Source organism: Malaclemys terrapin, chromosome 19 (genome assembly GCF_027887155.1).
Source record: "Malaclemys terrapin pileata isolate rMalTer1 chromosome 19, rMalTer1.hap1, whole genome shotgun sequence".
NCBI classification, from domain to species: Eukaryota; Metazoa; Chordata; order Testudines; family Emydidae; genus Malaclemys; species Malaclemys terrapin.
The window spans coordinates 6,191,664-6,219,147 of record NC_071523.1 but is presented as its reverse complement, the minus strand read 5'-3'; the positions used below and the strand labels follow the sequence as shown (position 1 = coordinate 6,219,147).

General features: G+C 48.6%; 1 protein-coding gene across 5 annotated transcripts in view; it reads left to right on the top strand.

Annotated features, from left to right (window-relative positions):
• The window catches only part of ATP13A2 (ATPase cation transporting 13A2), a 63,694-nt gene that overhangs the window by 24,071 nt on the left and 12,139 nt on the right, over positions 1 to 27,484 (top strand). For all 5 annotated transcript variants that reach the window (XM_054009420.1, XM_054009421.1, XM_054009424.1 and 2 more), the window contains exons 5-18: positions 745 to 856; positions 981 to 1,060; positions 5,589 to 5,666; positions 6,977 to 7,046; positions 8,279 to 8,413; positions 9,537 to 9,603; positions 12,420 to 12,551; positions 13,615 to 13,782; positions 14,963 to 15,073; positions 15,175 to 15,221; positions 16,105 to 16,293; positions 16,396 to 16,602; positions 26,023 to 26,136; positions 27,239 to 27,395. In XM_054009420.1, the coding sequence (XP_053865395.1) occupies positions 745 to 856; positions 981 to 1,060; positions 5,589 to 5,666; positions 6,977 to 7,046; positions 8,279 to 8,413; positions 9,537 to 9,603; positions 12,420 to 12,551; positions 13,615 to 13,782; positions 14,963 to 15,073; positions 15,175 to 15,221; positions 16,105 to 16,293; positions 16,396 to 16,602; positions 26,023 to 26,136; positions 27,239 to 27,395 (1,667 nt within the window). The remainder of the gene's footprint in view (positions 1 to 744; positions 857 to 980; positions 1,061 to 5,588; positions 5,667 to 6,976; positions 7,047 to 8,278; positions 8,414 to 9,536; positions 9,604 to 12,419; positions 12,552 to 13,614; positions 13,783 to 14,962; positions 15,074 to 15,174; positions 15,222 to 16,104; positions 16,294 to 16,395; positions 16,603 to 26,022; positions 26,137 to 27,238; positions 27,396 to 27,484) is intronic.

The following is a 27,484-nucleotide window of genomic DNA, read 5'->3' as shown; positions in this document are numbered from 1 at the left end:
AAACGAAATGGGTAATACACAAAGCAAACAAACTGGTAAAATAGTTTCCCCCCCAACCCCCCCGCTCTGATCTTTCAGTTATAGTGATCTTGGGTATAATAAATAACAATGGTACGTTTCCAAAAAACAAAAACCCTTTCAGACAGAAGTGTGATTAAGTTGAAGGTGCCACTTAATCACTAGATTACCTGGGTGACATAATGCTGCATCCTGTAGGGCTAACAGGAGTGAAAAGCAGTAGAATACGTTTCTAGTTACTAAAGTAGGCAGACGTGATCCTGAATATGCACAGGGTGCAGATTGGCTGCGTGAGAAGCTGCCATTTCTACATAGTCATTTTTCAGACCAGAACCACACTTTACACTGTGTCGCGTTCTGCATCCCCAGAGCACTTTACAACAGCTCACGAGTTCTCACCTGTGCAGGAATTGCTCTGGGAAACCCTATAGATCATGGATAACCGGAAAAGACCTTGGTTTTATTTCAGATTACAATTGTTCAGCTGTTTATTTCTTAGTGGAGTCAGAGCCAGATTAACTCCCCTTCCCATGGATTGTCTGCATGCGTCATTGGCGTAAGAGGCGCTGCAAGATGGGCTTGCGTGTAGTTGCGATTTGAAAGGCTCTTGGAGTTCGCACGGGTTCCCAAAGCCCTAGCATACTGAAGCTCTGTGCTCAGAGTAGCACCTAGAGGCCTTTATTCAGGAGCAGGGCTTTTTGACCTTACGCTCTTCTTTCCGAGAAGCCTCGAGCATCATCCTGGGGCCAGAGGCGATGATGGGAGAACCAGCGTCGCCGTTGGAGTGTTGGACGAAGACGACAGCAGAGACACCGTCCGGCTTCACAGGAAGGAGGAGGTAACGTCCTCCCTTCTGCTTCCTGTTGGGTCCTGCCCTTGGGGCCATCAGAACCTCCTTCTAGAGGGGCTGAGCCGCGCTGGGATCTGGGGACTCCCCGTCATGTGTTTCTCTCTGTGTTTAGAAAAACGTCGTGCGCTACTATCTCTTTGAAGGGTCGCGCTACGTCTGGATTGAAAGACGGCAGGCGTACTGCAAGGTCAGGTATGGCATCCATCCTCTCGGCTGGAAGATCTTTTCCCTTCTGTCCTCTACTGACTGATCTTCTTGTCTGTGACCCTCAGTAACTTTATTTGCACGATAGTAGCTGGAGACCCCAGCAGAGATCAGGGCCCGTTGTGCTGGTGCTGTAGAGACACCCCAGGTCTGTCTTCACTGCAGAGTTAACTCAGGTGAGCACACCGGGTCGAAGCACCTAGGCTATCCTAGCTTGGGTGTGAGCAGCCAGATGGCAAAGCCCTGCCCATCCTCACAAGTGTTACGCTCATGCATGTTTGTTGCTGGGACTTCTGGGGGCACACTCTGTCCCTGGTGCTTTTTGCTGTAGTGAGCTGAGCCCCTCTACAATTCTCTACCAGTGAATTATGGGAGAATTTGTCTGTCCTTGTGGACACCCGGGGAATGGTGGGAAGGCACTGGAGGACTGTCAGCGCTCGAGGGATGCAGCCGGTGTTGTCACTGCAAAGCGAGCAGGCTACCTGCCCACATGGAAAGTGGCTCTTGATTTCTAATCCACGCCCCCAGCCGGGCCCACTAGCCTGGGACGAAAGCACCACCAAACTCGGGTGAGAGGGTTTTGTGTGTGGATGGGAGAGAGGTTGGGGGCAACAACTCAGTAAAACCCCAAGTTAGCTCTGCAGTGAAGACCAACCAGCCCCCACCCCCAAGGAGCTTACAGGCTGAAGCCCTGATTCTGGAAAACATCCCCAGTCAGGACAACATCTAAGCCAGTGGTGGGCAACCTACCGGATGCATGCGGCCCATCAGGGAATCTGATTGTGGGCCACAAGACATTTTGCTGACATTGACCGTCCGGAGGCTCGGCCCCCTCCGCAGCTCCCAGTGGCCGCGGTTCGCCGTTCCCGGTCAATGGGAGCCGCAGGAAGTGGCAGGCCACAGAGATGTACTGGCCGCAGCTCCCGTTGGCCGGGAACAGCCTGGATGGGGCTCAAATGACTTGCTCAATATGGGGTATGAACTCATCTTCTCCATCTCCTCACCTGGTTTGGTGATGCCACTGGGCAAATAAACTGTTGTTGACAATGGGCGTTAAGAGCAGGTCTCCCGTACCAAGGTGGGAAACGGTTTAGCAGCAAGTACCATTAGGATCAAGTTTTCTTCATTGTCCATTGCAGAAAGTGTCCCAGAGACTAGAGGTGACTAGTGCACCCCACCCCGCGTGTCTGTTTGTAAGACGAAGGAGGCTGGGGACTTCTAATAACAGCAGATCGCTTTTCCTAGTGTAGATTCACCCTTCGCAAATGTCTTGTGGGTGCCGCTGTCCTTACTTAGGTCCATCCATTTAGTGGCAGAGGGTTCAGAGGAGAGGTGTGATTTGGTTTTGTCTAACGGCAATTGACTCTAGATTGTAATCTCCCTGGAGAAGGAATGATGGTATTTTCCCTCCTATCTGTTTCCATGGGGTTCTGATCCTGGATTGAGGTCTAAAGTGGTTATAAAGTGGGGGAGGGATAGCTCAATGGTTTGAGCATTGGCCTGCTAAACCCAGGGTTGTGAGTTCAATCCTTGAGGGGGCCATTTAGGGATCTGGGGCAAAAATCTGTCTGGGGATTGGTCCTGCTTTGAGCAGGGGATTGGACTAGATGACCTCCTGAGGTCCCTTCCAACCCTGATATTCTAGGATTCTATGATAGGTAAAACCAAGCCAAGCCTACCAGAGCCGTGCCTAGGCAGAAAGAAAGTGAAGTGGCTTCTTGCATGCAGCGCTGCAATTCTGTGTGCTTATGTAACAGAAAGCCCTGATCTGGAGTATAGGAATTCGTCCTGGTCCAGCCCCCAGAACCAGGCCACAAATCTGTAGAGCGTTCATGCTGCCATCTCAAATGTTGAGGCTCCCAGCTGGAGCGTGGAGAAGAAATACACGTGGAGGGATAATTCTTGTTGACTCGAAGCTTTTTCCCCCCCTTTGTGTCACGTATATTGAACTCGAAGCGGAGTTCTTCTCCGGACAGTGATGCCAACAAACTCGGCTGGCCTGTGCAATGCAGGAGGTCAGACTAGCTGATCGAATAGTTCCTTCTGGCCTTAAAAATCTTTAAGCTGTACTTTGGTTTGTTTGAAGTCCAAATGTTTTGAAGCCGTCGGAACGTTAAATAAGTCTCTGGTGTAACTCCTGTTCCAGGGGGTGAGAGCTCTGGATCTGGGCACACAAAAGCACATTGCTCAACCTCTCGGGGAGGCTTTCTGACTGATCCCCTGTTGGCACTTTTCGTGGTGTGAACTTTCAGAATACTTTTTTCCCAAGCTCACATGGGTAGGGCTTCCATAGAGGCTGTTGTGCCCACAGATCAGTTGTGACAACACACCGATCACCCCTTCGCCCTTGTGATTTGAGGTTTCTCGTGATACTTCCTGACGATGAGATGAAAATCCTGAGCCAAGGGGGTGCTATTAAAAAAAAAAAAAAAATCTTAATCTGGTTAAAATGATCAGAGAAAAATTAAACCATTTAGTTTTGCTAGACAAAATTTGTGAGCAGCCAAGCAGTACTATTTCCGTGTGAATGCTGGGTTCTGGTTTATTTTCTTACCGTAATAGAGTCTGTGTCGTCAATTGTGATTGTAGTTAGGTTTTATTGTTATAGGTTCTTGATTGTACCTTCTGTAGTTAAGAATGGAAAATAGTCCAGAGAAAAGTAGCGTAGCCCAGCGAAGAGATCACTAGACTGAGACCAAGGAGTCCTGGGTTCTATTCCTTCCTCTGCCACTGGCCTGCTGGGTGACCTTGGGCAAATCACCTATTTGTGCCTCAGTTTCCCCATCTGTAAAATGTGGTAGTGATTCTGACCTACTTTGTGCAAAACCTATAAATATCTTCAAGCAGAATCTGAGCGTGGAAAATATCAGCCCCAAAGGTGAATGTTTCAGAAAAAAGTTCAAAATTTGATCAAAAGTCAAACTTTAGTGATCAGAACTTCAAAAATATTTGGAACATGGCACGACCATAGTCCTTTTTGGATTATTGTCCTTGCTTGGTTTGGGGGCTGGGACAGAGGATTGGCTGCGATTTAACACAGTTGCAGCCATGTGAAAATTTCAGAATGCACGGTAGACCGTTCTTTTTAATCAATAGGTGCGCACTAAGAAAGATGTGTTCTTGTGCATTTATCTGAGTACATGCCTCGTGATTCAACAGCCTAGAAATTCTGGTAGCACTCCTCCGATAGCTGTTTAAAAAACAAAAAGCCACACCCACCACTGTGGAAATTAAATGCAAAATGCTACAGTGAATGCAACACGAAGATTGAGGTGGGTGGTCACAACTTCTTCAGGGCAATGGTTCTTCAGAAGACCTTTTCATTTGGTAACACAGCACATCTGTAGTGTTGGTTTGGGTGGCCTTTTTTAAAACTCTTTTCCTGTGTTGAATTAATGTTTTCCTCTCTCCAAATACATGCTATAAAATATGCAGCAAGCGCACAGTGCCAGAATTAATGTTGCCAGAGCTGCCTTAGGCCAGATTGTGAGCTTTCTACTCCAATCGGTGAACAGTTTCTTGATTTCTTACTGCTTGACCTTGTAACTGTAATGATGCACTTGTGTTAGCGTTTAGTATTAGAGCTTTAATTCAGCTATATTTACCGGTTCGTCTGCTCTGTCAGATCAATTGATCTGAAAATGTATTATTTCAGTTATTGTACTGTTGAGATCTGCAGGTACTGACAAATGTTGAAGCTCAGTAAGAATCCTGTGTGTGTGTGTGTGTGCTGCATAGGTCTGTAACGTAGAAGTGTAGGGCTGAAAAGGACCCCGAGCGGGCTGATTAGTCCAGACGCACCCCCCCCAAGCCAGGACCAAGTATACTTAGACCATCCCTGACAGGTGTTTGTCTAACCTGTTCTTTAAAATCTCCGGTGATGGGGATTCTACAGCCTCCCTTGAAAGCCTCTTCCAGAGCTTCACTATCCTTAGAGTTGAAAAGTTTTTCCCAATATCTAACCTAAATCCTCCCTTGCTGCAGATTAAGCCCATGACTTCTTGTCCTACCTTCAGTGGACATGGAGAACAGTTGGTCACCATCTTCTTTGTAACAGCCTGGCCATATTTGTAAACTGTTCTCAGGTTCCCCTTCAGTCTTCTTTTCCCAAAGCTAAACATGCCCAGTTGTTTTAAACTTCCCTCAGAGGAGAGGTTTCCTAAACCTTTTGATCGGTTTTGTTGCTCTCCTCTGGACTCTCTCCAATTCGTGTAATACTGTAGATCTCATTGGAGGAGGCTAACAGTTACAACCATCTTTGCACAACTGATTAGTATGTGATGGCACCAGTTTAGTAGTGTTTGGATGGTTATTAAAACTAAGGGACAGGTTTACATGGTGGGCTCTTTCTTTTAAAATGAGCCCTACCCCTCATAATGAAGGATGCTTGAGATAATATCCACATGCCCCGAGTGCTGGTCGCCTTCGCTTCTATCCACGTACCCTCACCTGGATTTGGCTATTACTGGCTGTGTGTAAATCCAGGTGTCTTCTTTTTGGTGCATATATTTTTCAGTGTCTTAGATGACGGCTGGACCTGTGCAGACATCCATCTCTCCCGGTCAGGCCTCAGCCAGCAAGACCACAGCACCAGGCAAGTACGGCATGGCTTTGTTAATGATTGGGGACGGGTCTGGCTGCAGATTGGGCTGTTTCAGGGAGTGGCGAAGCTGGTTTGGGCAAGCAAACGTAAAAAGCTTGGTGTGTAGTTAACCTGTGGGACGGGGAGCAGAGCGGTCTCAAATCCGTGCAGGATTTTAATCCCTCCATGCCAACAGTCTGTGCCTTGGGCGTTGTGGCTTGCTTCGGCCTTCCTAACGTCAAATGCAAAGCATGTGAATTTGCAACCCTCTGATCAGCTCGGAAAGCTCACGCGGGTGTCAGTGCAGTGCAAGGGACAGAAAGGGAAATCTGAATATGGTCACACAAGGGCCCAGGTTTGTGCAAAGTCCCATGGACAAGTGTTCACGGCCCCTCTCAGGTCTTCTCCGAAAGATTTCACCTCCAGCAGGACGATGCCCCCAAATGCCCTGCTGGGGCTCTATCCTCTATTCACCAGCTGAATCACCAGCGCTAGCTTCGGAGGCTTTCCCTCCCATAGCAAACCAGGCACGACCCTATGAGATCACTGCCTGGTGCGACCACGTGCACCGTAGATCGGCTTTCGGGTGACTGCTGGCACATGCGAGAACTAGCAGGTGGGCTCTGCAGTGTTTTTCTGCCGAGGCGGCACCGTTCTGAGCCGCAGCTCCTGCTATCCCAGCTTTGTGGACGCTGTCTCATGTAGACCCTGATCCTGCACCGTTAAAGTCAAGCAGGGGCTTTGTCGTTGACTTAAATGAGCACAGCGTCCAGCCCTGATCCAGCTTTATTGTTACTTCTGTGGAGACCACAGTGTTAATTTCACTTGTATCCTAACTACCCTGACAGTGACCCCCCCCAGAGGTCAAAGGGCTAGTGACCACTCTGTGTGCCCCTTTGCCCTGCCACCAATTGGCATCCATCTTAACAGCTGCCTGACTTATCTCCTGGCGCGATGTATTATGATGGCTCGGGGCCCCATTGTGCTGGTGCTCCCCAAAGATGTCAGATTCTCTTCTCACACCCAAAGAACTTAGGACTTAATAACCAACTAGATGCGCTCATGAGTTTAACCAACAGTAGTAGGGGGTGGGGGCCGGGGTTACAGTAAACAGCAGGAGGTCACTCAAGGCATGTGAGTGCACAGCCAGCTGGCGGAGAGACTTCCCCAATGGCGGTAGACCGACTCCCCTACGCCCCGCTTGAAATTTATACCGCGAGCCGGGGGTGAGATCTGGGCAGCGTGTAGCTCGTTTAACAGGAAAGTTTGAAATTCCAAGTCTTCACCTAAAACCTCTGGCTTCTGTTCTGTTTCCTGCACAGGAGAAAGGTGTATGGGCCAAACCTGATTGATGTGCCAGTCAAATCCTACCTCAGGCTGTTGGTGGGCGAGGTACAAAGCGACACCATGTAACGTGGCTGCTGCCTTCTGCAGAAGGGAAAGAGCAGCTTTTCCCTACTCAGACCTGGCAGAAATAGACTCCGTGTCAGCCAGGCCTGGAGGGACCAGATGGGGCCCGCTGCGAAGCCCCTTGTTAGGGGAAAACCCTGCTAAATATGTGCTAGGGCACAGGGGCCTAGTGGTTAGGGCTCCGGACTAGCTGTTGCGAGTTCTGGGTTCTATTCCCACCTCTGCCGCTGATCTCTGGGTTGACCTTGGACGCGTTGCTTCCTGTGTCTATCTTGTCTGGTTAGAGTCCCTGCCCCAAAGAGTTACAAACTTCCTTAGTGTGCGGTTGTCCAGCAGCCATGCAATGGAGTCCTGACCTCAGTCAGGGCCTCTAGGTGCTACTCTAATGCATTCTTCTTCCTATGTCCTTCCACCACAATCCGAGGGTTTTCCAGCATTGATATGGCCCAGTCTGGAGCTCTGGCAAGATCTCCCTTAGTCCACGTTTCCTCCAGGAGCAGGCAGACGAACAGATGTTCTGTGGTTTGCGTTTCACTGTCTGCGAACCCAGCTGAGCACCTGCCCCTACTCTAAGACAGTGACACGTAATGTGGATGTTCAGAAAAGACCTTTGAAATACACCCGTCACTCTTCCCGTGTCTCCATTCAGTGGCTGGGCTGGGGTGGATGGGGTGAACTGTGTGGTATTCTCACTCCCCGCCCCCGCTCTTGGTTTGTAATGCGTTGTCAGGTCTTTCCTGTTTCCTTGGAAGACTGGGGAAGTCCCTTTCTGAACTCCGAAGGGGTGGGGATATTGACTCGCCAACAGCAGGACGACGACCATTTTAGCAGATGTCGTTTGGCCAGACTTGCTGGGGGTGGGTGAGGCAGGGGAGCCAGGCCAGAGCAGGTTACGGTTAATGGCCGGCAGGGTGCAGTATCTGCCATGGACAAGGGCTGTAGCATCCCCCAGCTCAGACCGGGCCACGCCCATCAGTAGGTTGCGGGAGATCGTTTGAGTTCCTCGAGCTGTGGAGCCCGGTGCGCCCCACCAGCAGGCGAAGACCCAAGGGCTGTGACATGCTCTGTCCACCAGTTTTCCCAGCACTGCCGGTAACACCCTAATCTCCCTGTCTTTCAACAAGCTGCCATGTACTGAGTCCGAGACGTTCTTTGTATACTGATTGCCTCAGCCGCCGTGCCCTAAAGGCCCCCTGCTTTTTCTCTCTTTCCAGGTGTTGAATCCCTTCTACATCTTCCAGGTTTTCAGCATCATTTTGTGGCTCTGTGACACCTACTACTATTACGCTGCCTGCATATTCATCATCTCTGCAATCTCCATAGGGCTGTCACTCTACGAGACTAGAAAGGTGGGTGTCCGGCCTCTTGGGAGGGGAGGGACACGGGGCTGCGTTCTGCTGTCCGCTCCGCATTGCAGGGCGACTCCGGAGATGCTGAGCGACTCCAGCTCTGCACCCGTGGAACAGAAGAACGGCCAGACTGGGTCGGACCAATGGTCCATCTAGCCCGGCAGCCTGTCTCTGACAGCGGCCAGTGCCAGGTGCTTCAGAGGGAATGAATCGAGTGATCTGTCCCCTGTTGTTCGCTCCCAGCTCCTGGCAATCAGAGGCCAGGAACACCCAGAGCACAGGGCTGTGTTCCTGATCACCGTGGCTAAAAAGCACTGGGAACAGTGGCTCGGGGCCAATTTTATTTTCTATGGGACTAAGAGCTCTAGGGAAGTATTCCTTCCATTTGTCCCCATTCTTCCTGCAGGCTGGCAGTCTGCAGCATGTGCGCTGTTCACAAGGGCGTGGTTTGTTTGCATTCCTTGTGCAGGGACGAGCCTTTTTCCAATAGCCTTTTCCTAGCCCGGAGGGACGGTGAGGGGTGGGATGGGCCTTCAGTTATCAGCGTGCAGCCAAATCGAGCTCTGACATTTTCAGCCACAGCACAAGTGCATTTAAAGCATGTGACGGCCTATTGCGTCCCCTGGCTCTTGTCCCGGCCGCACTGCCTGGAAATAACCAGGCCTAGCAATCCAAGGGTGCTTCTGGGGTTTGTATCCTCCTGGGCGCAGTGCATCTCTGCTCTGTACTGGAGGTCCTTGTGCCTTTATTGCATAAAAGAGAAAGGGGATGGTGGCGGGGAGGGTGGGGGGTGAAAAAGGAAGAGGAGAGATGAAGAAACGAGACTAAGATGGTACAGAATAGAGTCAGATCTGGTGGATTCGCCAGCAGTGAAGTCTGGAAATCAGCACAGGGGGGCTTACTAAAAGATTCGCTCTAGCATAAGCAGAAGTTATGGGCTTGGTGCAGGCATCACAGACCGGTGGAGGACTAGACTGTCCCTCCTGGCCTTAACATCTATGAATCCGGAGGAGGAGGGTTCCCGTCATGTGGTGCCATTTCCATTCTGGACTAGCCCCCGCGAAGTGCTGGTGTCAAGCCCTCCCTGCCCTGCTAGCGGATAGCTCTGTTTGATTCCTTGCAGCAAAGCGTGACGCTGCAGAACATGGTGAAGATGGCCATCGGCGTGAGAGTCCACCGAGCCTCTGGAGGTGAGCAGCAGCAGTAGGTTGTAATTCTCCACTGCCGCCTGAAAGGCAAGGCAGACGCCACGCGCTTCTGCACCATCAGCGCCTAGGTAAATGGGCCTTTGTCGGCAGAGCTACGAGGGGGAAGATCACGCCATGCCTGTGGTGCCATCGTCCTCGCTCTGAGCAGCCGGGTCAGTTGAGATGGCGGGGGTTGAGGGTAGCCTGGACTGGATGCTTCACAAGGGTATTTTTGCAGTTGTCAATCAACAAAAAGGCGGCTGGCTACGCTCTTAGGCCCTGATCCTGGAAATGCTACCGGGCATGTATGCTCGCTCCTGTGAGCGCTTCCAGTGGGAACGGTTGGAGTATTAAGATCCTTGCTCATAAGCTGAAATTCACCCATGTACGAGGTCCATGTGCCACTCCAGTCTCCCTGAAGCCTTTCAAATAGGATTCAAGTGACGCGCCAGCCTTGTGCTTGACCCCGTCAGGCCTTGCACTTCCCCTGAGCTGACGACGTAGTGAAATCTCGCATGTTAACTACCAGGCTTGGTGAGGGTTAAGGCATTGTGAAAAAGTGCCATGTGTAAAGACGCTGTTAGATTTAAATCAGGTAGAACACACAATTTGCTTCTCTGTGATTATGGAGGCAGTGTGGTCTGGTGGCTAGAGTACAGGACTGGGACTCAGGAGGCTTGGGTTCTATTCCCAGCTCTACCACTCACCTGCTGGGTTTGTGCCTCAGTTTCCCCACCTGTAAAACGGGGATGGTGATACTTTGTAAAGCACTTTGATTATAGAACTTCAGCATTCCAATGAAAACAGCATTTGGCATTTTAACTTTTCCTTCCGACTGCACCAAGGCTGTGAACATTTAAGCGGGCTCCACCCATCTGAGCGGCTCCATTCATGTGAGGAAAGCCCATGCCCAGGTCTGTGGGATCAGAGCATGTATGTTTGCAGTGCACATGGAAACGCCCTTGGCAAGGAGAAGGGGAACATATGAGTTTATCTTCATTGCCCAAAAGGAAGCGAACGGCAGAAAGTAACACCGTATAACTAGGGAAAGGAAAATCCAATTTTTGAAATGCTTTTCATTCTAGCAAGCTAGGTGCTGTTGTGAGGCACTAGGGATGGTTATTATTATTTAGTATCTAGCGCTTTTCCATCAATAGATCCAAAGTGCTTTACAAAGGAGGCCAGGATTATTATTCCCATTTTACAGATGGGGAAACTGAGGATGGGGCAGTGCAGTGAGTTGCCCAAGGTGACCCAGCAAGCTAGAGACAAAGCCAGGAATAGAAGCCAGGTCTCTTGAGTCCCAGGACAGCACTCTAGCCACTAAGCCAGGCTGCATTAGGCTTTGTAAAACCTCTAACACATCATCTAAACTTGGAACCGAGGCAGGTCGTTGCTGTCCCTTTCTAACGTGAAACATGCACCTACTGTTTAAGAAATGTCGCATATGTGTTCTCTTGTAAATCAGCCCAGTTGAGCAGCTTAACCATGCTCCATTAAGCAGAATTTCTGACGACTGCCTCTCCGCTGAGCTCCAGTAAGCCACTTTATTAGTTCAAATTAAATTTTCTCAGCAGATAAAAGTCTGGCTTTTTTTTTTCCCTTTTCTAAGCAGCTGTTTGCCTGGGGTCTAGCACCCTGTGATCACAAGATTAAAGTTAAAAGGTTAAAAATTACATGAGACTTAAAGAACTGATTCTCTCCAGCCCCTGCTGACTTGTCTTTTTGAAAGGTTCTCTCTCACACTGGCGGGGATTTAGTTTCGCTATCTACCCAACGCGGGATGGTGTCGCCTGCTGTGTGCGCCTATCAAGGCGATGCTAACGTTATATAAAAAAATTGAGCAGCCCCTCGGCGCACAGATATTAAATGCACCACAGCACATCCTTTTAAGCCTTTAAAGTGGTAATTACGAACCAGTTAGCTCCAATTTCAGCCTTGATCCTCGGCAGAGCGATCCACGTAAGTTCTTTAGTGGGGATTTGGACTTTAATGCGTTAATGATTAAATGGAGGCTGATCCATTGCTTTAAAGCAGTGGTTCTCAACCGGGGGGGTCCGCAGAGATCTTCCAGGGGGCACGTGAACTCATCTAGATATTTGCCTAGTTTTACAACAGGCTACATGAAAAGCCCAAGTGAAGTCAGTGCAAACTAAAATTTCCTACAGACCATGACTTGTTTATACACTGAAATGCAAGTACAATATTTATACCAGTTGATTTATTTTATAATTATATGGTAAAAATGAGAAAGTCGGCAATTGTTCAGTATTATGTCTGATCTTGTCAGCAAGTTGTTTTTAAGTGAGGTGAAACTCGGGGGTACACAAGACAAATGGGACTCCTGCCAGAGGTACAGTCGTCTGGAAAGGTTGAGAGTCGCTGTATTAAAGTACCGCAGGGAAAAGTTGGAGGACCGAATCTAGAAGGGCTTATCCCCACTGTGTATGCCTGCAGTGGTATTGCCGTGTTGTCTGCCAGTGAGCAGAGGAGGAAGGTACAAGATACACCCACCCACATACACCCAACGTGTATGTTGCTGCGGTGATATTTGCTCATGATCTGTGGCCTATGTTGCGTTTCCTGGCTCCCAGTCCAAGGCCCTGGGTTCTGTTCCCTGCTCTGCTCCTGACCTGCTGCATGATCTTGGGGGAGCCCCTTCCCTTCCCTGGGCTTCAGGGTCCCCCCTCTGTTAAACGGGGGCAGTGCTATTTAACTCCTTGAGAAGCCGCTGCGAGATCGGCCGGTACCAAGCACCACGTGCCTGCTTGTTACAGTGGGAGGAATCTGAGTGCGCTGTGGCTTGCCTGCCTTTGCAGAGGAGGCGGTGGTGAGCTCTCTGGACCTGGTGCCGGGTGACTGCATCAGTCTCCCCGCCGACGGGTTCGTCGTCCCCTGCGACGCCGCGCTGCTGACCGGCGAGTGCATGGTCAACGAGAGCATGCTGACAGGTGAGCCGGGGCGGGAGCGCGAGAGCGGTACATTGTGGGAGGCAGAGATCGCCGCTTACCCAGGCCTGACTGTCCCCCTCCTGCCATTAGCCGTGCACACGCAGCTGGCGGGGGAGAGGAATCGGAGCTCAGCTGTCTGCCTGACCCTGTGTTCCCTGATGCCAGCAGGCCGGGCTGTGAGCTTCACGGCTCCGATAATAGCAGTGAAGCCGCAGCATTGCAGGCTAGCCACTGGAGTGTATACCTGCCATGGCTTCCCTGCTGTTATTGGAGCCAGCTAGATCAAAGCTAGTTCAGGCAAGTCTACACGTGCTACGCTCACACCTCTGAGTGCGGTGTGGACGTACCCGAAGCCTCTTTTGGGATGAGAGGGGGGAGCTCTTTAGTGACCCCTTCTGGCCATCCATTGGAACTGCAGGGACTGGCTCCACAAGGAGACTGGGTCCCGTGGTTAGGGCACGAGCCTGGGAGTGGGGGGATCTGTGTTCAATTCCTTGCTCTGCTACTGACTTCCTGCATGACCTTGAGCAAGTCACTTAGGGCCAGAATTTTACAGGTATTTAGGCACATGAAGATGCAGGTAGGCACCTAGTTGGGCTTGGTGCCCAGCTCCCATTGATTTCAATGCTTGATTTCAATGGGCATTTGACACCCAGGTAGTCTGAAGATCCCACTAGGCACCTGTCTGCATCTTTTGGCACTTAAACATCGGTGTCTCAGCTCCCTGAGTGTCTGTGCAATGAGGAGAACTGCCCTGCCCTGCCGCACAGGGGCACTGGGAGGATAAATCTACTTGTAAAAGATTGTGAGTTGCTCGGATACTCCAGTAATGGGCCCCAGATCAGAACACACAGCCCTCTGTGGCTGGAAGGGTGGATCCATCCAGCAAGGGGGCTTTTGAAGCATGCGTTGGGGAAACTAAGAGCGTGGATGGTGGATCCTGAAGGATTCCCTGTCTGCCCCACTCCTGCGTGGAGAGAACTCAAACACTGGCTGAATATGAAGGCATGTTTGTACGAATCTCTGTCCATAACCTCACTCACTGGCTGATTTTCTCCTGTAGGGGAGAGCGTCCCAGTGATGAAGACGCCTTTACCCAGCGGACCCCAAGCTGCCAACATGATCTATTCCCCTGAGGAGCACAAACGGCACACGCTGTTCTGCGGGACTCAGGTCCTCCAAGCCAAATCCTACGTGGGCAAGGAGGTCCTGGCTGTGGTGACACGCACAGGTAGCTGCATCTGGAAGCAAACCCAGAGCCCCCGGTCCTTAGTTCCCAAGGCCAAGACTATAACAGGGTTCAAAAAAGAACTAGATAAGTTCCTGGAGGACAGGTCCATCGATGGCTATTAGCCAAGATGGGCAGGGATGGTGTCCCTAGCCTCTGTTTGCCAGAAGTTAGGAGTGGATGACAGGGGATGTATCACTTGATACATCACCTGTTCTGTTCATTTCCTCTGAAGTACCTGGCATTGGCCGCTGTCAGAAAACAGGATACAGGAGTAGATGGACCATTGGTCTGACCCAGTCTGGCCGTTCTTATGTTCAAGTATCATTCCTCCCTACATGTGCCACATGGGGCTGGTTCTGTTTTATCCTGGCCAGATAAGAATTCTCCTTCCATCCAGATACACCTGTATTAGCAACTTCGCTGTTGGTTCAGCTCTGGTCCATTTAACAGAATGTTCTTAGAGCCAAATTAAAGTGTATTGTCTCCTTGACTAGCCTGGCACCATGGCAGAGCCGTTCTCCTGCTGAAACCTGTAACGTTCCTAGGCTGCTGGCCGCTCCTTGTTCTCTGTAGTTAGCCTGTTACCCCCTAGCATTCTCTGCCGTGCCCTCCTTGGGGCCCTGCTGCTCTGCGGGGAGAGCCGTGTGGAGTGTAACGTGGTCACTGACCCTGCTCTCTCATGGCTCAGAGCACCCACCCAGCAGCGTGTTCCCAACGTGTTTCACTGCCCCGCAGGATGAGTGCAACCGGCGAACGCTGAGCTCTGCAGAAAGGGGAAGGAAAATCTTCCCTCCGTTCTTTCAGGGCCAGTGGAATACCAGCTAACCTGGACGGACAGACACATGCACACACCCCGTGTGCACAGGCGCTTAGGGGATCCCAGTCGCACCGCGATTACGGCCTGTCAGTGTTCCTGAGCAAGGGTTGGGAGATGCTACATCTCCACAATCAGGAGCTCTGAGCTGATCCTGTAGGGTGTGGACACACACCCTGCTTTTGAATTCCGTGTTCCAGCTGGGTTGGAAGCACCTCTGCTCTGAGATGAGCGGTTACGTCAGAGGGAATCGCAGGACGGCTTCTCCAATTCTTCCCCCAAATCTATGGCTTTTAATGGCCACAATTCACCATGTGAGTTTCCAAGTCCCGTAAGCATCTCTTTTCCTTTCGTCCCCTCCCCCAGGGTTCTGTACAGCCAAAGGGGACCTGATCAGCTCTATCCTCTACCCCAAGCCTGTGAGCTTCAGGTTCTACAGGGATGCGGTGAAGTTTGTCCTCTTCCTCGCAGTTCTGGGTACGTTTGAAAGCGGGTGGCATTGCAAGCAGCAGTCGTCTGGTGCTGTGTCTTATGAACTGACGAATCCCCTTTACAGCCGTCCCTTCTCTCTCTTGCAGCTCTTATCGGCACCACGTACAGCATTGTGATTTTGATTAGAAACCAGGTGAGCTGACAGTGATGGGAAAATCTCTCTCTCTCCTCCCAGCCCTCTCCCTTCTGCGCCCCTCCTTTGATTTGGATCCAAGGCTTAGATCAGGAATGGTCCAGACAAGTTTGGTTCTGTTAAAGAGGTTGGCATGGGAGCAAACCTCGGCATTGCTGTGCCACCAGTTTTCTCTAATGGCCAGCACTGCAGACTCCACCTGGGATCTGCTCTGGGTTCCTTCTGGCTCACTCCTCCCTGCTAGTGACAAATATCCTGCAGCTACGTTGGCTGACACAGAATAAACCCCCCAGTTCAACTCTCCTGGGCCCTGCAGGCTCAAGGCAGACACAGCTTGGCTTTGCTGAGGAAGGAAGCACAGGCAAGATGTTAAATTTAGAGAGAGCAGGGGGGAGACCTGCAGAAACGCCTGGGTGAAAATCATCAGGTATTTGATCATCTCATCGGACCTGCAATCGGTATGCTTGTGAAAATGCCGGGGTGAATCATGCTCCCCCAAAAGGGAGCTGGGGCTTCTGAAAACCTGGATCGCATTCTAAGTTGTTTTCCCTTTCTGCGTTGTCTGGGGCTGTCGGGGGCATGGCGAGCTGGTGTGTGTCTCCGATAGGGAAAGATCTGGGAAATCCCAGGTGCTTTCAAACCCAGGCGAAGGCTGCCTGTGAAGAGACGATTTAGCTTTATTAAATACAGCTGTGCAGGGTGTTGTGGGCGTTTGTGCTCCATGGTCCAGCTCCCGGTGCTGCTCAGATGACCTGCAGATCCGGGTGCTGCATGGTGGGTTCATGTGTCCTCCGCCCCGGAGAGCCTACACCCAATTGAAGCTGAGCTCCCGTGTTCTCTCTCCTCCCCCATCCCCCCGTTCCTGGCTGTCGCACGCGGACAGGTTCCTCTCCAGCAAATAATCATCCGTGCGCTGGATCTCATCACGGTCATCGTGCCCCCGGCTCTCCCTGCTGCGATGACTGTGGGCACCATCTATGCCCAGAACAGGCTGAAGCGGCATGGCATCTTCTGCATCAGCCCTCCCCGGATTAACCTGTGCGGGAAAATCCGCCTGGTCTGCTTTGATAAGGTGAGTCCTCGGGCTCCTGCACTGGGGCATCCGCGGGTGCAGCTGGCTTGACAGCCTGCCAGCTGGTGGGCTGAACAAGTTGTCTTCTCCCCCTCGCTGCAGACCGGGACCCTCACAGAGGAAGGCCTGGATGTCTGGGGCGTCGTTCCCATGGAGAATAACTGCTTCCTGCCCATCGTCCATGAGCCCCGCTGCTTGGCCGATGGCCCCTTGCTGTACTCGCTGGCCACCTGCCACAGTGTGTCTCTGCTGAGGGAGCAGCCCATAGGAGACCCTATGGACCTCAAGATGGTGGAATCCACCGGCTGGGTAAGAGGGAGAGGAGTCAGGCTGGGAGCCAAAAGGCTTTGGACTGATTTTTGGGGGTGCAGGGGGAAGTTTGGAAGCTTCCAGGGGAGTGTGTGTTGGCTTCCATCTTTGGGTGGTTTGCGGAAGGGGTGAGATAGCGGCTGGCCTTCTGTATCCCTCTGAGCTCTAGGGCCCTCTCCCCACCCGTTTCCTTCCTCTTTCCACCCCACCCAACTTCACAGGCTCTGCATCGCAGCCTTCATCCCTCTAGCCAAAAGAGACCAGAAGCTCTGCCTTGGGGAGCCCATTCATGCTGCAGAGAGGTGCTGTTGAGGTAGTGACTGAAAGGGATAGCCGCTCCTTGACTCTACTGGGGAATGTTCAAGAGACCAGATAACTGAGCTCAGCCAGATCTGTTGTCTAAAGCCAAAGCAATACGGTACAGGGAGGAAAGAGGAGCTCCTTCCCAGGAAGCGAATTCTCGCGGTGTGTTCAGTTCAGCTGACACAGGAGATGTGCTCCCCTTAAACTTGCCACCATAACATGGCTGTTTACAAGTTACACAGCGCTGGTCAAGTCCCTTCATGTTTAACTAACCAACTGGTGCCAGCTTTGTCTTTGGTGCCTTCCCAGCTCTTGTTTTGAATTGGAGCTAGAAGATACTCCTTAAAGCAGTCATATAATCAGAATCTCAGGGTTGGAAGGGACCTCAGGAGGTATCTAGTCCGACCACCTGCTCAAAGCAGGACTAATTCCCAACTAAATCATCCCAGCCAGGGCTTTGTCAAGCCTGACCTCAAAAACCTCTAAGGAGGGAGATTTCACCATCTCCCTAGGTAACCCATTCCAGTGCTTCACCACCCTCCTAGGAAAATTTTTTTTCCTAATATCCAACCTAAACCTCCCCCACTGCAACTTGAGACCATTGCTCCTTGTTCTGTCATCTGCCACCACTGAGAACAGTCTAGATCCATTCTCTTTGGAACCCCCTTTCAGGTAGTTGAAAGCAGCTATCAAATCCCCCCTCATTCTTCTCTTCTGCAGACTAAACAATCCCAGTTCCCTCAGCCTCTCCTCATAAGTCATGTGCTCCAGCCCCCTAATCATTTTTGTTGCCCTCCGCTGGACTCTTTCCAATTTTTCCACATCCTTTTTGTAGTGTGGGGTCCAAAACTGGACACAGTACTGCAGATGAGGCCTCACCAATGTCGTTCCTACATCTTACATGATTCCGCCTAACTTTGGTATCTTTCGAATAGAAGACTCCAAGACTGTAGAACAGTCTTTTGCCCAGCTATTGAGTCTTGTGCATGATCTTGATAAGATGCTATTATACTAATTAACAAAGACATAGACAACAATGATACATTTGCTTTTAAACAAAAAACAAATTTAGCTATATTCTAATGAGAGAGGATCCAAACCATGGATCTATGTATAAACTCACTGTGCTTAATAATAAACAGTTTAAATAACACTTAGATCTGCCCGGACTAGTGGTCTTTCTAATGGTTCTGTAGTCGATTGCTTACCCAGTCATCCATAAATGGTAGGCTGAAGTGTAGTTGGCCAATCTGTAATTTATAAAGCACTTTCTTTTCTATTTCTTCTGATGCCTGGGGATTTCTTCGATGTTCACTGGTATATTCCTATCTTTGGTTTGTGGGATGCACTTTTCAACAGCTTAAGTTGGCTAACGTGATAAATTTCTCCACATTTCTTTTGTTTCCAGTGACCCAAATTTATACACAGATGAGCTCAGTTTATTTCCCAGTATAACCAGACATAATGTATATTGTTATATTTAAAAAAAAATAGCTATGACATAGTTATAACTATATTTAATACCAGTAAAGGCACAAACAAGTTTATAAGGCCTTTAAAAAGTGATGGTTTTAGTAATATTTAGTAAAAAAAAATTTAGTAATATTTTTGCATCAATATTGAGGTTCTCCCCTTCAGGTTTCTCTTTTTTTGAGAACAAAGAAGTTTTGATTAATAATAAAAAAAGAAATCTTTGTTTGCAATTGAATTATTTGGTGGGGCAGAAATATATGTACATACGTCAATCACTGTGGCCTTTTTGAGCTTTGCAAAAAAAATTGAATTGGTATTCTGAGAAGATGGTTATAACCCAACCACAATGTTAAAATAGTGCGGCACCGCTAATATATATTTGATAATGAGTGCAAAATTAATTTTTTTTTCTTGCAACAAACAAAGTAAAAGCAAAGTCATATGGCACACACACTATGCATAACATATAGGACAAACTTACAATTAAAGACGAGTGGTACCAAAATTGTATTTATATTAAGAACTTAATATTATTAAGGCAATGCATTTTCGAAAACAAACATTCAAAGCATTGACATGTAATGTGGCAGGTTATTTGTTTTGTTACCTTTTGATTTAAAATTTGTAATAAGAATTGATAAAAATCCCTATGAAGTTATTTGCTTACTTCCTTGTATTAGTTTGTTTAACTTAAGGCATTTTACGTTACTTTTAGCTTAAGAATACTACTGTGTAGAAATAAGAAAACCCCCATGTATCATATATTAGTGGCTAGGATTAGAAGAAGAATTAGCATTTTTGTTTCTTGGCAACCATATCCTCAAGAAAGTTAGGAGTTCCTTTAGTTGTTGCATTCCTGAAGGGTTAAAACCATTAGTCTTACAGGACTTATTTAAAGTGAAGTTTTTATTTGAAGTATTTTGATGATTTCTTTGCTGATATTTTTCAGTTCCCCCATCTCTTTGGGCAATGGGCGTTTTTCCTTAATAATTATAACCCTTAAAACAAAGGGGGAGGACAGAAGTGGAGGAAGCCGTATAGGAAGGGAGGGAAACATAAGCCAGTGGAGATTAATGAACTTTGTGAGGGCATTTTAAAGTACAGGCCACAGCAGCGAGTGTAGCAAACGGAGCCGTGTGAGTCGTACAAGAGAAGAAAAGAAAGAGGGAGGGTTTGGACAGAGAGAAGGAAAAACTTGAGCCAAATGTAAAAACGTTAGCGAAAGAAGGTTATACCGTTAGCTCTGTAGCCAATGACTTCATTTTATCATTCATTTATTGTGTGATGTTAGGATTAACTAACATGTCATGTCATATGTAATCATTGTATGCAAAATAGATGTAAATTGTAGGATTATAGAAGTATAAGATTGATTAGTAGTTAGAAGGGAGAAGTATGCATTAGGTATCTAAGTAAGGAGGGCCAAAATGCAAGGCCTACAGGCTTAGTCCTGTAAAATGCCAGCTTAGCCATGCTAAGCCATAGGCTTAAGAAATGTTTGACCTAAGTAAGTGACCAAAGAATGACCTGATGCCACAAGATTATGGGAAAAGATGTGCCAATGCGTGGTACTGCAAAAAATTAACAGTAAGAGTCATTTTTTGCTTAAAAGATACCCAGTGTTGACATGGCCAATTCAGTCTGGGTGGATTAATAACAAGAATTTTTGTTATAAATTGGGGACTCATCAGTTGGAAGTAACAGAGGAGGAGAAGGACCTCGGAGTATTGGTTGATCACAGGATGACTATGAGTCGCCAATGTGATATGGCCGTTAAAAAAGCTAATGCGGTCTTGGGGTGCATCAGGTGAGGTATTTCCAGTAAAGATTAGAAGGTGTTAGTACCATTATACAAGGCACTGGTGAGATCTCATCTGGAATACTGTGTGCAGTTCTGGTCTCCCATGTTTAAGAAGGGTGAATTCAACCTGGAGCAGGTACAGAGAAGGGCCACTAGGATGATCTGAGGAATGGAAAACCTGTCTCATTAAAGGAGACTCAAAGAGCTTGGCTTGTTTAGCCTAACCAAAACAAGGCTGAGGGGAGATATGATTGCTCTCTATAAATATATCAGAGGGATAAATATCAGGGAGGGAGAGGAATTATTTAAGCTCAGTACCAATGTGGACACAAGAACAAATGGATATAAACTGGACATTAGGAAGTTTAGACTTGAAATTAGACGAAGGTTTCTAACCATTAGAGGAGTGAAGTTCTGGAACAGCCTCCCAAGGGGAGCAGTGGGGGCAAAAGACATATCTGGCTTCAAGACTAAGCTTGATAAGTTTATGGAGGGGATGGTATGATGGGATAGCCTAAATTTTGGCAATTAATTGATCTTTGATTATTAGCGGCAAATATGCCCACTGGCCTGTGATGGGATGTTAGATGGGGTGGGATCTGAGTTACTACAGAGAATTCTTTCCTGGGTGCTGGCTGGTGAGTCTTGCCCCAGGGTTTAGCTGATCGCCATATTTGGGGTCGGGAAGGAATTTTCCTCCAGGGCAGATTGGCAGAGGCCCGGGGGTTTTTCGCCTTCCTCTGCAGCATGGGGCACAGGTCACTTGCTGGAGGATTCTCTGCACCTTGAGGTCTTTAAACCACGATTTGAGGACTTCAGTAACTCAGACATAGGTTAGGGGTTTGTTACAGGAGTGGGTGGGTGAGATTCTGTAGCCTGTGTTGTGCAGGAGGTCAGACTAGATTATCATAATGGTCCCGTCTGACCTTAAAGTCTATGAGTCTATGGTCCACTCCAAATAATTGATAAGGAGGTGTCAATACCAAGAGAGGGAAAGTTGCTTTTGTAGTGAGTCAGCCACTCCCAGTCCTTATTCAAGCCCAAATTAATGGTGTTAAATTTGCAAATGAATTGTAGTTCTGCAGTTTCTCTTTGAAGTCTGTTTTTGAAGATTTTTTGTTGAAGGGTGGCTACTTTTAAATCTGTTATTGAATGTCCAGGGAGATTGACGTGTTCTCCTACTGGCTTTTGTATGTTACCATTCCTGAGGTCTGATTTGTGTCCATTTATTCTTTTACGTAGGGTGCACCATGTGTGTAAATGCTAATGAGGTGTAGTTAGAATCACTTTATAAAAAGAGGGTGCCCAGATTGGGTAAAATGAGTTCCCTACGGGAAACCTCCAGCAGGAACCATCCCTCTACTGAGGCTCAAGGGGCAAGGCAGGCATCAGCGTTTGAGTATCATTAAGGATGTGAGTGCATAACTGCATAACTATATTTGTAGCTCGTGCATTGGTCTTTATAGGATTTCTATATGCTTGGGGAATTATAAACTTAATTGTAACTTTAGTCTGTTTTATCAATTTTATAAGACCTGGTACTTGTGAATGTCAGTTGTTGGTCAGTATCCTTGATCTTTGTTTTCCTAGAGACTCTAAAACTGAAGCAAGTAGCAGAGGTGACTTTCGCTCTTCTGAGCTGGAAACTGTAGTGACCCACGGTGGTGTCATACCACATTACTACATTCCCTTTAAATCAAATAAAAAGTTACAGCTCGGAGAAGGGAATGGGGTCTGGTGGTTTAGAGCAGGGGGGCTGGGAGCCAGGACTCCTGGGTTTTATCCCCGCTCTGGGAGGAGAGTAAGCACGGCTACTGTCCCTGCACAACCTGAATTTGTTCCCCAAGTCCCTGTTGCTTGTGTCTGCACTCCTAATGCTCTTTCCTGCTGCGCTGAACTGTTTCTGGGCCAGTTAATACATGTTTTAAGGCTTTTTAACCTGCCTTTGCCATCCTAACTTCTGTCCCTCCTGTTGGTTGTACCTTACCTGACAATCTCCTGGTCTTCCCTTCATTTCTTGTAAACTATAAGCAAGGTACAACTGCAGTACGGTGCTGATATTGTCCGTTTGCTGTTTTAATTTCCAACTTTGATCTTGTTCTAGCTTTAACCCTCCTTTTAGTCCTTTGACTTGTTTCCTTATTTGTTTAACTTTCATTTCACAGAAGGAATCCCGGGTTGTGACCCGCGTGGGTGAACCAGCCCCATAATTAGTTACATGTTTTCATACAAAAGCTTTGAGAGCTCTTTTATGATGATTTTTGTCTATCATTACTGCTAATTCTTGGGTTTTGGCATTTTGCTGTTTTAACGGTTGCTATATCTGGGCATTCAGCCCAGAAAAAGAGTCCCTTGTAATTAGTCTTTGTATATTCTTAAAGTATGGCTTTATGCCCAGAAAAATAGTTTGCTTTTATTAGTTTAACTGGTTATTTAAGGTGTTTTGCCAATGTAACACTTATTATAAACTCCCCTTCCCCCCCCCAACCAGGCTAGCCTGCTGCATGTGTAGTTAGGACCGCTAGCCCCCAAAATCCAACCATTATGAGATTACTATCCTGAATCCAAATTGCCCATTGCCCCATGCCAAATTGACTTAGCTAATGGCTCCTGCCTGGCTCGCCAACTAGTCACTGAAAGGTGTAGCCAACTAATTGGCTACACTTGTGGTTCAGTATTAATAACGTTCAACTGGCTCTGTGAATGAGGGGAAAGCAGTGGATGTGTTATTCCTTGACTTTAGCAAAGCTTTTGATACGGTCTCCCACAGTATTCTTGCGGCCAAGTTAAAGAAGGATGGGCTGGATGAATGGACTGTAAGGTGGATAGAAAGCTGGCTAGATCGTCTGGCTCAACGGGTAGTGATCAATGGCTCCATGTCTAGTTGGCAGCCGGTTTCAAGCGGAGTGCCCCAAGGGTCGGTCCTGGGACTGGTTTTGTTTAATATCTTTATTAATGATCTGGAGGATGGTGTGGACTGCACTCTCAGCAAGTTTGCAGATGACACTAAACTGGGAGGCGTGGTAGATACACTGGAGGGTAGGGATCGGATACAGAGGGACCTAGACAAATTAGAGGATTGGGCCAAAAAAACCTGATGAGGTTCAACAAGGACAAGTGCAGAGTCCTGCACTTAGAACGGAAGAATCCTATGCACTGCTACAGACTAGGGACCGAATGGCTAGGTAGCAGTTCTGCAGAAAAGGACCTAGGGGTCACAGTGGACAAGAAGCTGGATATGAGTCACCAGTGTGCTCTTATTGCCAAGAAGGCTAACGGCATTTTGGGCTGTATAAGTAGGGGCGTTGCCAGCAGAACGTGATCGTTCCCCTTTATTCAACATTGGTGAGGCCTCATCTGGAGTACTGTGTCCAGTTTTGGGCCCCACGTTACAAGAAGGATGTGGAAAAATTGGAAAGAGTCCAGCGGAGGGCAACAAAAATGATTAGGGGTCTGGAGCACATGACTTATGAGGAGAGGCTGAGGGAACTGGGATTGTTTAGTCTCCAGAAGAGAAGAATGGAGGGGGATTTGATAGCTGCTTTCAACTACCTGAAGGGGGGGTTCCAAAGAGGATGGAGCTCGGCTGTTCTCAGTGGTGGCAGATGACAGAACAAGGAGCAATGGTCTCAAGTTGCAGTGGGGGAGGTCTAGGTTGGATATTAGGAAACACTATTTCACTAGGAGGGTGGTGAAGCACTGGAATGGGTTACCTAGGGAGGTGGTAGAATCTCCTTCCTTAGAGGTTTTTAAGGTCAGGCTTGACAAAGCCCTGGCTGGGATGATTTAGTTGGGAATTGGTCCTGCTTTGAGCAGGGGGTTGGACTAGATGACCTCCTGAGGTCCCTTCCAACCCTGATATTCTATGATTCTATGATTCAAGAGACCCAATAAATCTGGCTGGGCTTGGTTATTGTCTAAAGCCAAAGTAATATGGTACAGGAAAGAAAGAGTTAATACATCACCAGCCCTTCCCAGGAAGTGAATTCTTGCAGTGGGTTCAGTTCACCTTACGCAGAAGACGTGCTTCCCAAATGTCCCCTTAAACTAGCCATCGTTTATAGCATGGCTGTTTACACAACGCTGTTCACGTCACTTAAACTTCATGTTGAACTAGCCAGCTGGTACCAGCTTTGTTTGGTGCCTCCCTGTATCTTCCCCTCTCTCATTTTGAATAATAAATGCCAGTCATTACGGGGCTTAAAGCTACTCCCTAAAGCGTTCCTACATCTTACACTATTTCCTTGCACCGCATTGTACTTTTGTTCCAGATGTTGCACGTTCGTACATAACGCTTGTCCATCTAACTCTTGACCGTTTCTGTATTTGCCTATGCCAAGTGCTAAGCTGTACTTGTCCCGGGGCATTGTGGGGTTTACGCCTTAGCATAGTTCAATTTAATAGGATTACGCAACACAGACACAATATTAATACCATGAGCATAATACCTATTAATGTGATTGTGTGTGTGTAAACTGTATGCATTGGCTAACAGAGGGCTCCCAGGGCATTTTCCCCCACTCCACTCCACACATGGTGCTTTTGCTCTCAGAGTGCAGGACTTGGGCACTCAACCCCAGGCCTCCTTTGTAGCAAAGCAAGAGGTCCCTGGATGGCCTCACTCTCCACGTTTGTTTGCTGCCCACATCACCTGTTCAGGGCACCCGCTGGCCTGAAGGGAGAGATGGAGACATTGGGGCAAAGAAGTGTGTGCCACCTGCTTAGTTTGTAGCTGGGAGCGCTTTGCCTCTCATGAATTGTCTGTGCATTGAACGGTCTGGAGGGTGTCCAGCCCACGTGACTTCGCTCAGGGAGGCATGAACGTTGATCGTGGGAGTTGTAGTGTCTAGAATAAATCCAGAACCAATAACACCGATGAAAGTCTCGTGTCTCACACAGCAACGATTTGAGCCAGGGGTGGTGCCCTCGGTTGGGAAAGTCGAGAAAAAGCCACTTAAATTGCAGCACTTTGGTTTTCCAACAACACATTTGATCTACGAGAAGTGTCATAAATATGGGGCAGAGGGCGCTGTAACAATGATGTGCAAGTACTGTACGTCAAGGGGGCCATAGCAAAGCCCTGAAGAGGATTATTCATATGCACTGGGTCCAGTAACAACACACAGACTGGTAGGTTAAAAAAATCTAGTTATTTAGGCTACAGTTTAGGGGAAGCTTCCAAAGATTCACAGGGCCCCATTCGTGAGAGGTCTCAGAGCAGTTCCTGGAAATATTCAGAGAGACGTTAGATAAGACACAGTCTGTCCCCACTTGCCTGCCTCCTGGATCAAGTGTGAATGAATGAGTGAAACAGGCATTCCGCTGCCGGCAGGAGCTGTGCCCAGGCGACTCCTGCAGCTGGGGGGAGCTGGATTTTTTTCTTCTTTTTTAAACATCATAATCAGCAGATCTAAAATGTCAACATGTTCTCGAGTTACTGTCTCCTCCATCCAGCACTGTCCCGACTCCTGTGTCTGTGCATGGAGGCTCTAGCTCCGTCAGCAACGCTAAGGGTATGTCTACACAGCAGTCTGGAGACAGGTCCCAGCCCGGGGGCCGATGGATTAAAGGGGCTTGCGCTAGTGCTTGAAAAACAGCCATAGAGACGCTGCTTTGAAGTCGCAACTTGGGCTCTGAAGCCAACCCCCACCCAAGGCTTCAAGCACTAACACAGTCCGTCGACCCTGGCTGGGAGGCTCACTCCAAAATGCTGTGTAGACGTATCCGAAGAGGCCGCATCTGAAATGCAAATTGCTGCCTTTGTGTAGAGAGCCCGGAGCTCAGCTGTTGGCTTGCAGAAAAGGGGCTGCGTCTTCTAAAGTGCCCGACTTTGTTGGTTTCAGCTCCTGGAGGAGGCCACGGGGGAGGAGGCCAAGCTGCGCACAGTCCAGCACTTCGGGACAAAGGTCCTAGCGGTGATGAAGCCGCCCCCTCTGGAAGAACAACCCCACGGCATGGTGAGCCCCTGCTTAGCTGGTGTCCTGACTGCACAGTGATGAAAGTGCCGGGCTGGAGTGGGAGGGAGGGGATGTTTTATACTGTACTTCAGAGGGGAGCAGCCCTGTGCAGCTTAGTTTCTCTTAACTACGGGCTGGCACCTGCTGCTGGGGTGACAGAGATTCCCAGGAGGGGACCGTTGGGATCATCTGGTCTGACCCCTGGATAACACCGGTTGGAGAACTGCCCCAAAGCAGGTACCTCCTAGAAAAACGTCCCCTTCTGATTCCAAAATAGAATCCACCATGATAAATTGTTCCAATGGTTAACCTCCTTCGCTGCCAAAAATCTACACCCCACTTGCAGTCTGAAATTGTCTCGGCTCAGCCTCCAGCCGTTGGATCATGCCCAGGCCCTTCTCTGCTGCACCAAAGAGCTCACTTGGCAGAGGCACCAGAGCTGAGCAAATTCTTTTGGTTCAGAGATCTCACCGAAAAAAACCAGGGGGGGGAATCAGCTCAGTTCGAACCAGACTGAATTTTTTCAACATTTTTCATCAAATTGAAAACTCAGAAACCTTTTGTTTCAGATCAACCAAAACCTCTCGGGTCGGTTCAGAATGAAATGTTTCCTTTTGTTGTTTCAAGTGGGTCAAAAGGTTTCAGTCAACACAAAATGAAAAAAATTTTGAGTTTTTTCATTTTGATTTGGCCATTTTGGGGAGGGTTCTCCCCCCCACACTTTTTTTTTTTTTAGTTGGCCAAATATGAGTTTGAAACACTGTTCCCAAATGAAAAGTTGAAATGAAACATTTTAACTTTGAAAAATAATCATTTTTCAGTCGAAATTATTTAGTCAAATTCGACCCGAATTCGTCACTAGTTTCAGAGCCCCCCAACATGCATTTTTGACACCCATCTCCAAAAAAAAAAAAAAAAAAAATCTCCCATGGCTCCCATTCCGATGTGCCATTCCTACCACCCCGGAAGCAAGCTGTGCTCCTGGTGGGTGGGTATGTGCCACCGTATGGCTGGACCTCTACCACCCACAGCTGATGTGCCATGTCATCGTAGCGCCGCTTGGCACTGTCTGGGCATCTCACGGATTCCATTCCCTCCCCAGAAACACAAGGTGTCCGCTGGGATTCTCCGTCGGTTCCCGTTCTCCTCCTCCCTGCAGAGGATGAGCGTCCTGGTGAAGCTGCCTGGCGACGCCCCTTCAGAGGCGTACATAAAGGGGGCTCCAGAGATGGTGGCCAGTCTCTGTAAGGAAGAAACAGGTAAAAGGCAGGGACCCACATCTCACAGCTAGGGATGTCTGACCCGCCTGCTGGGTTTGGCTGTCGGCAGTGGAAGCCACCCGTTGGCA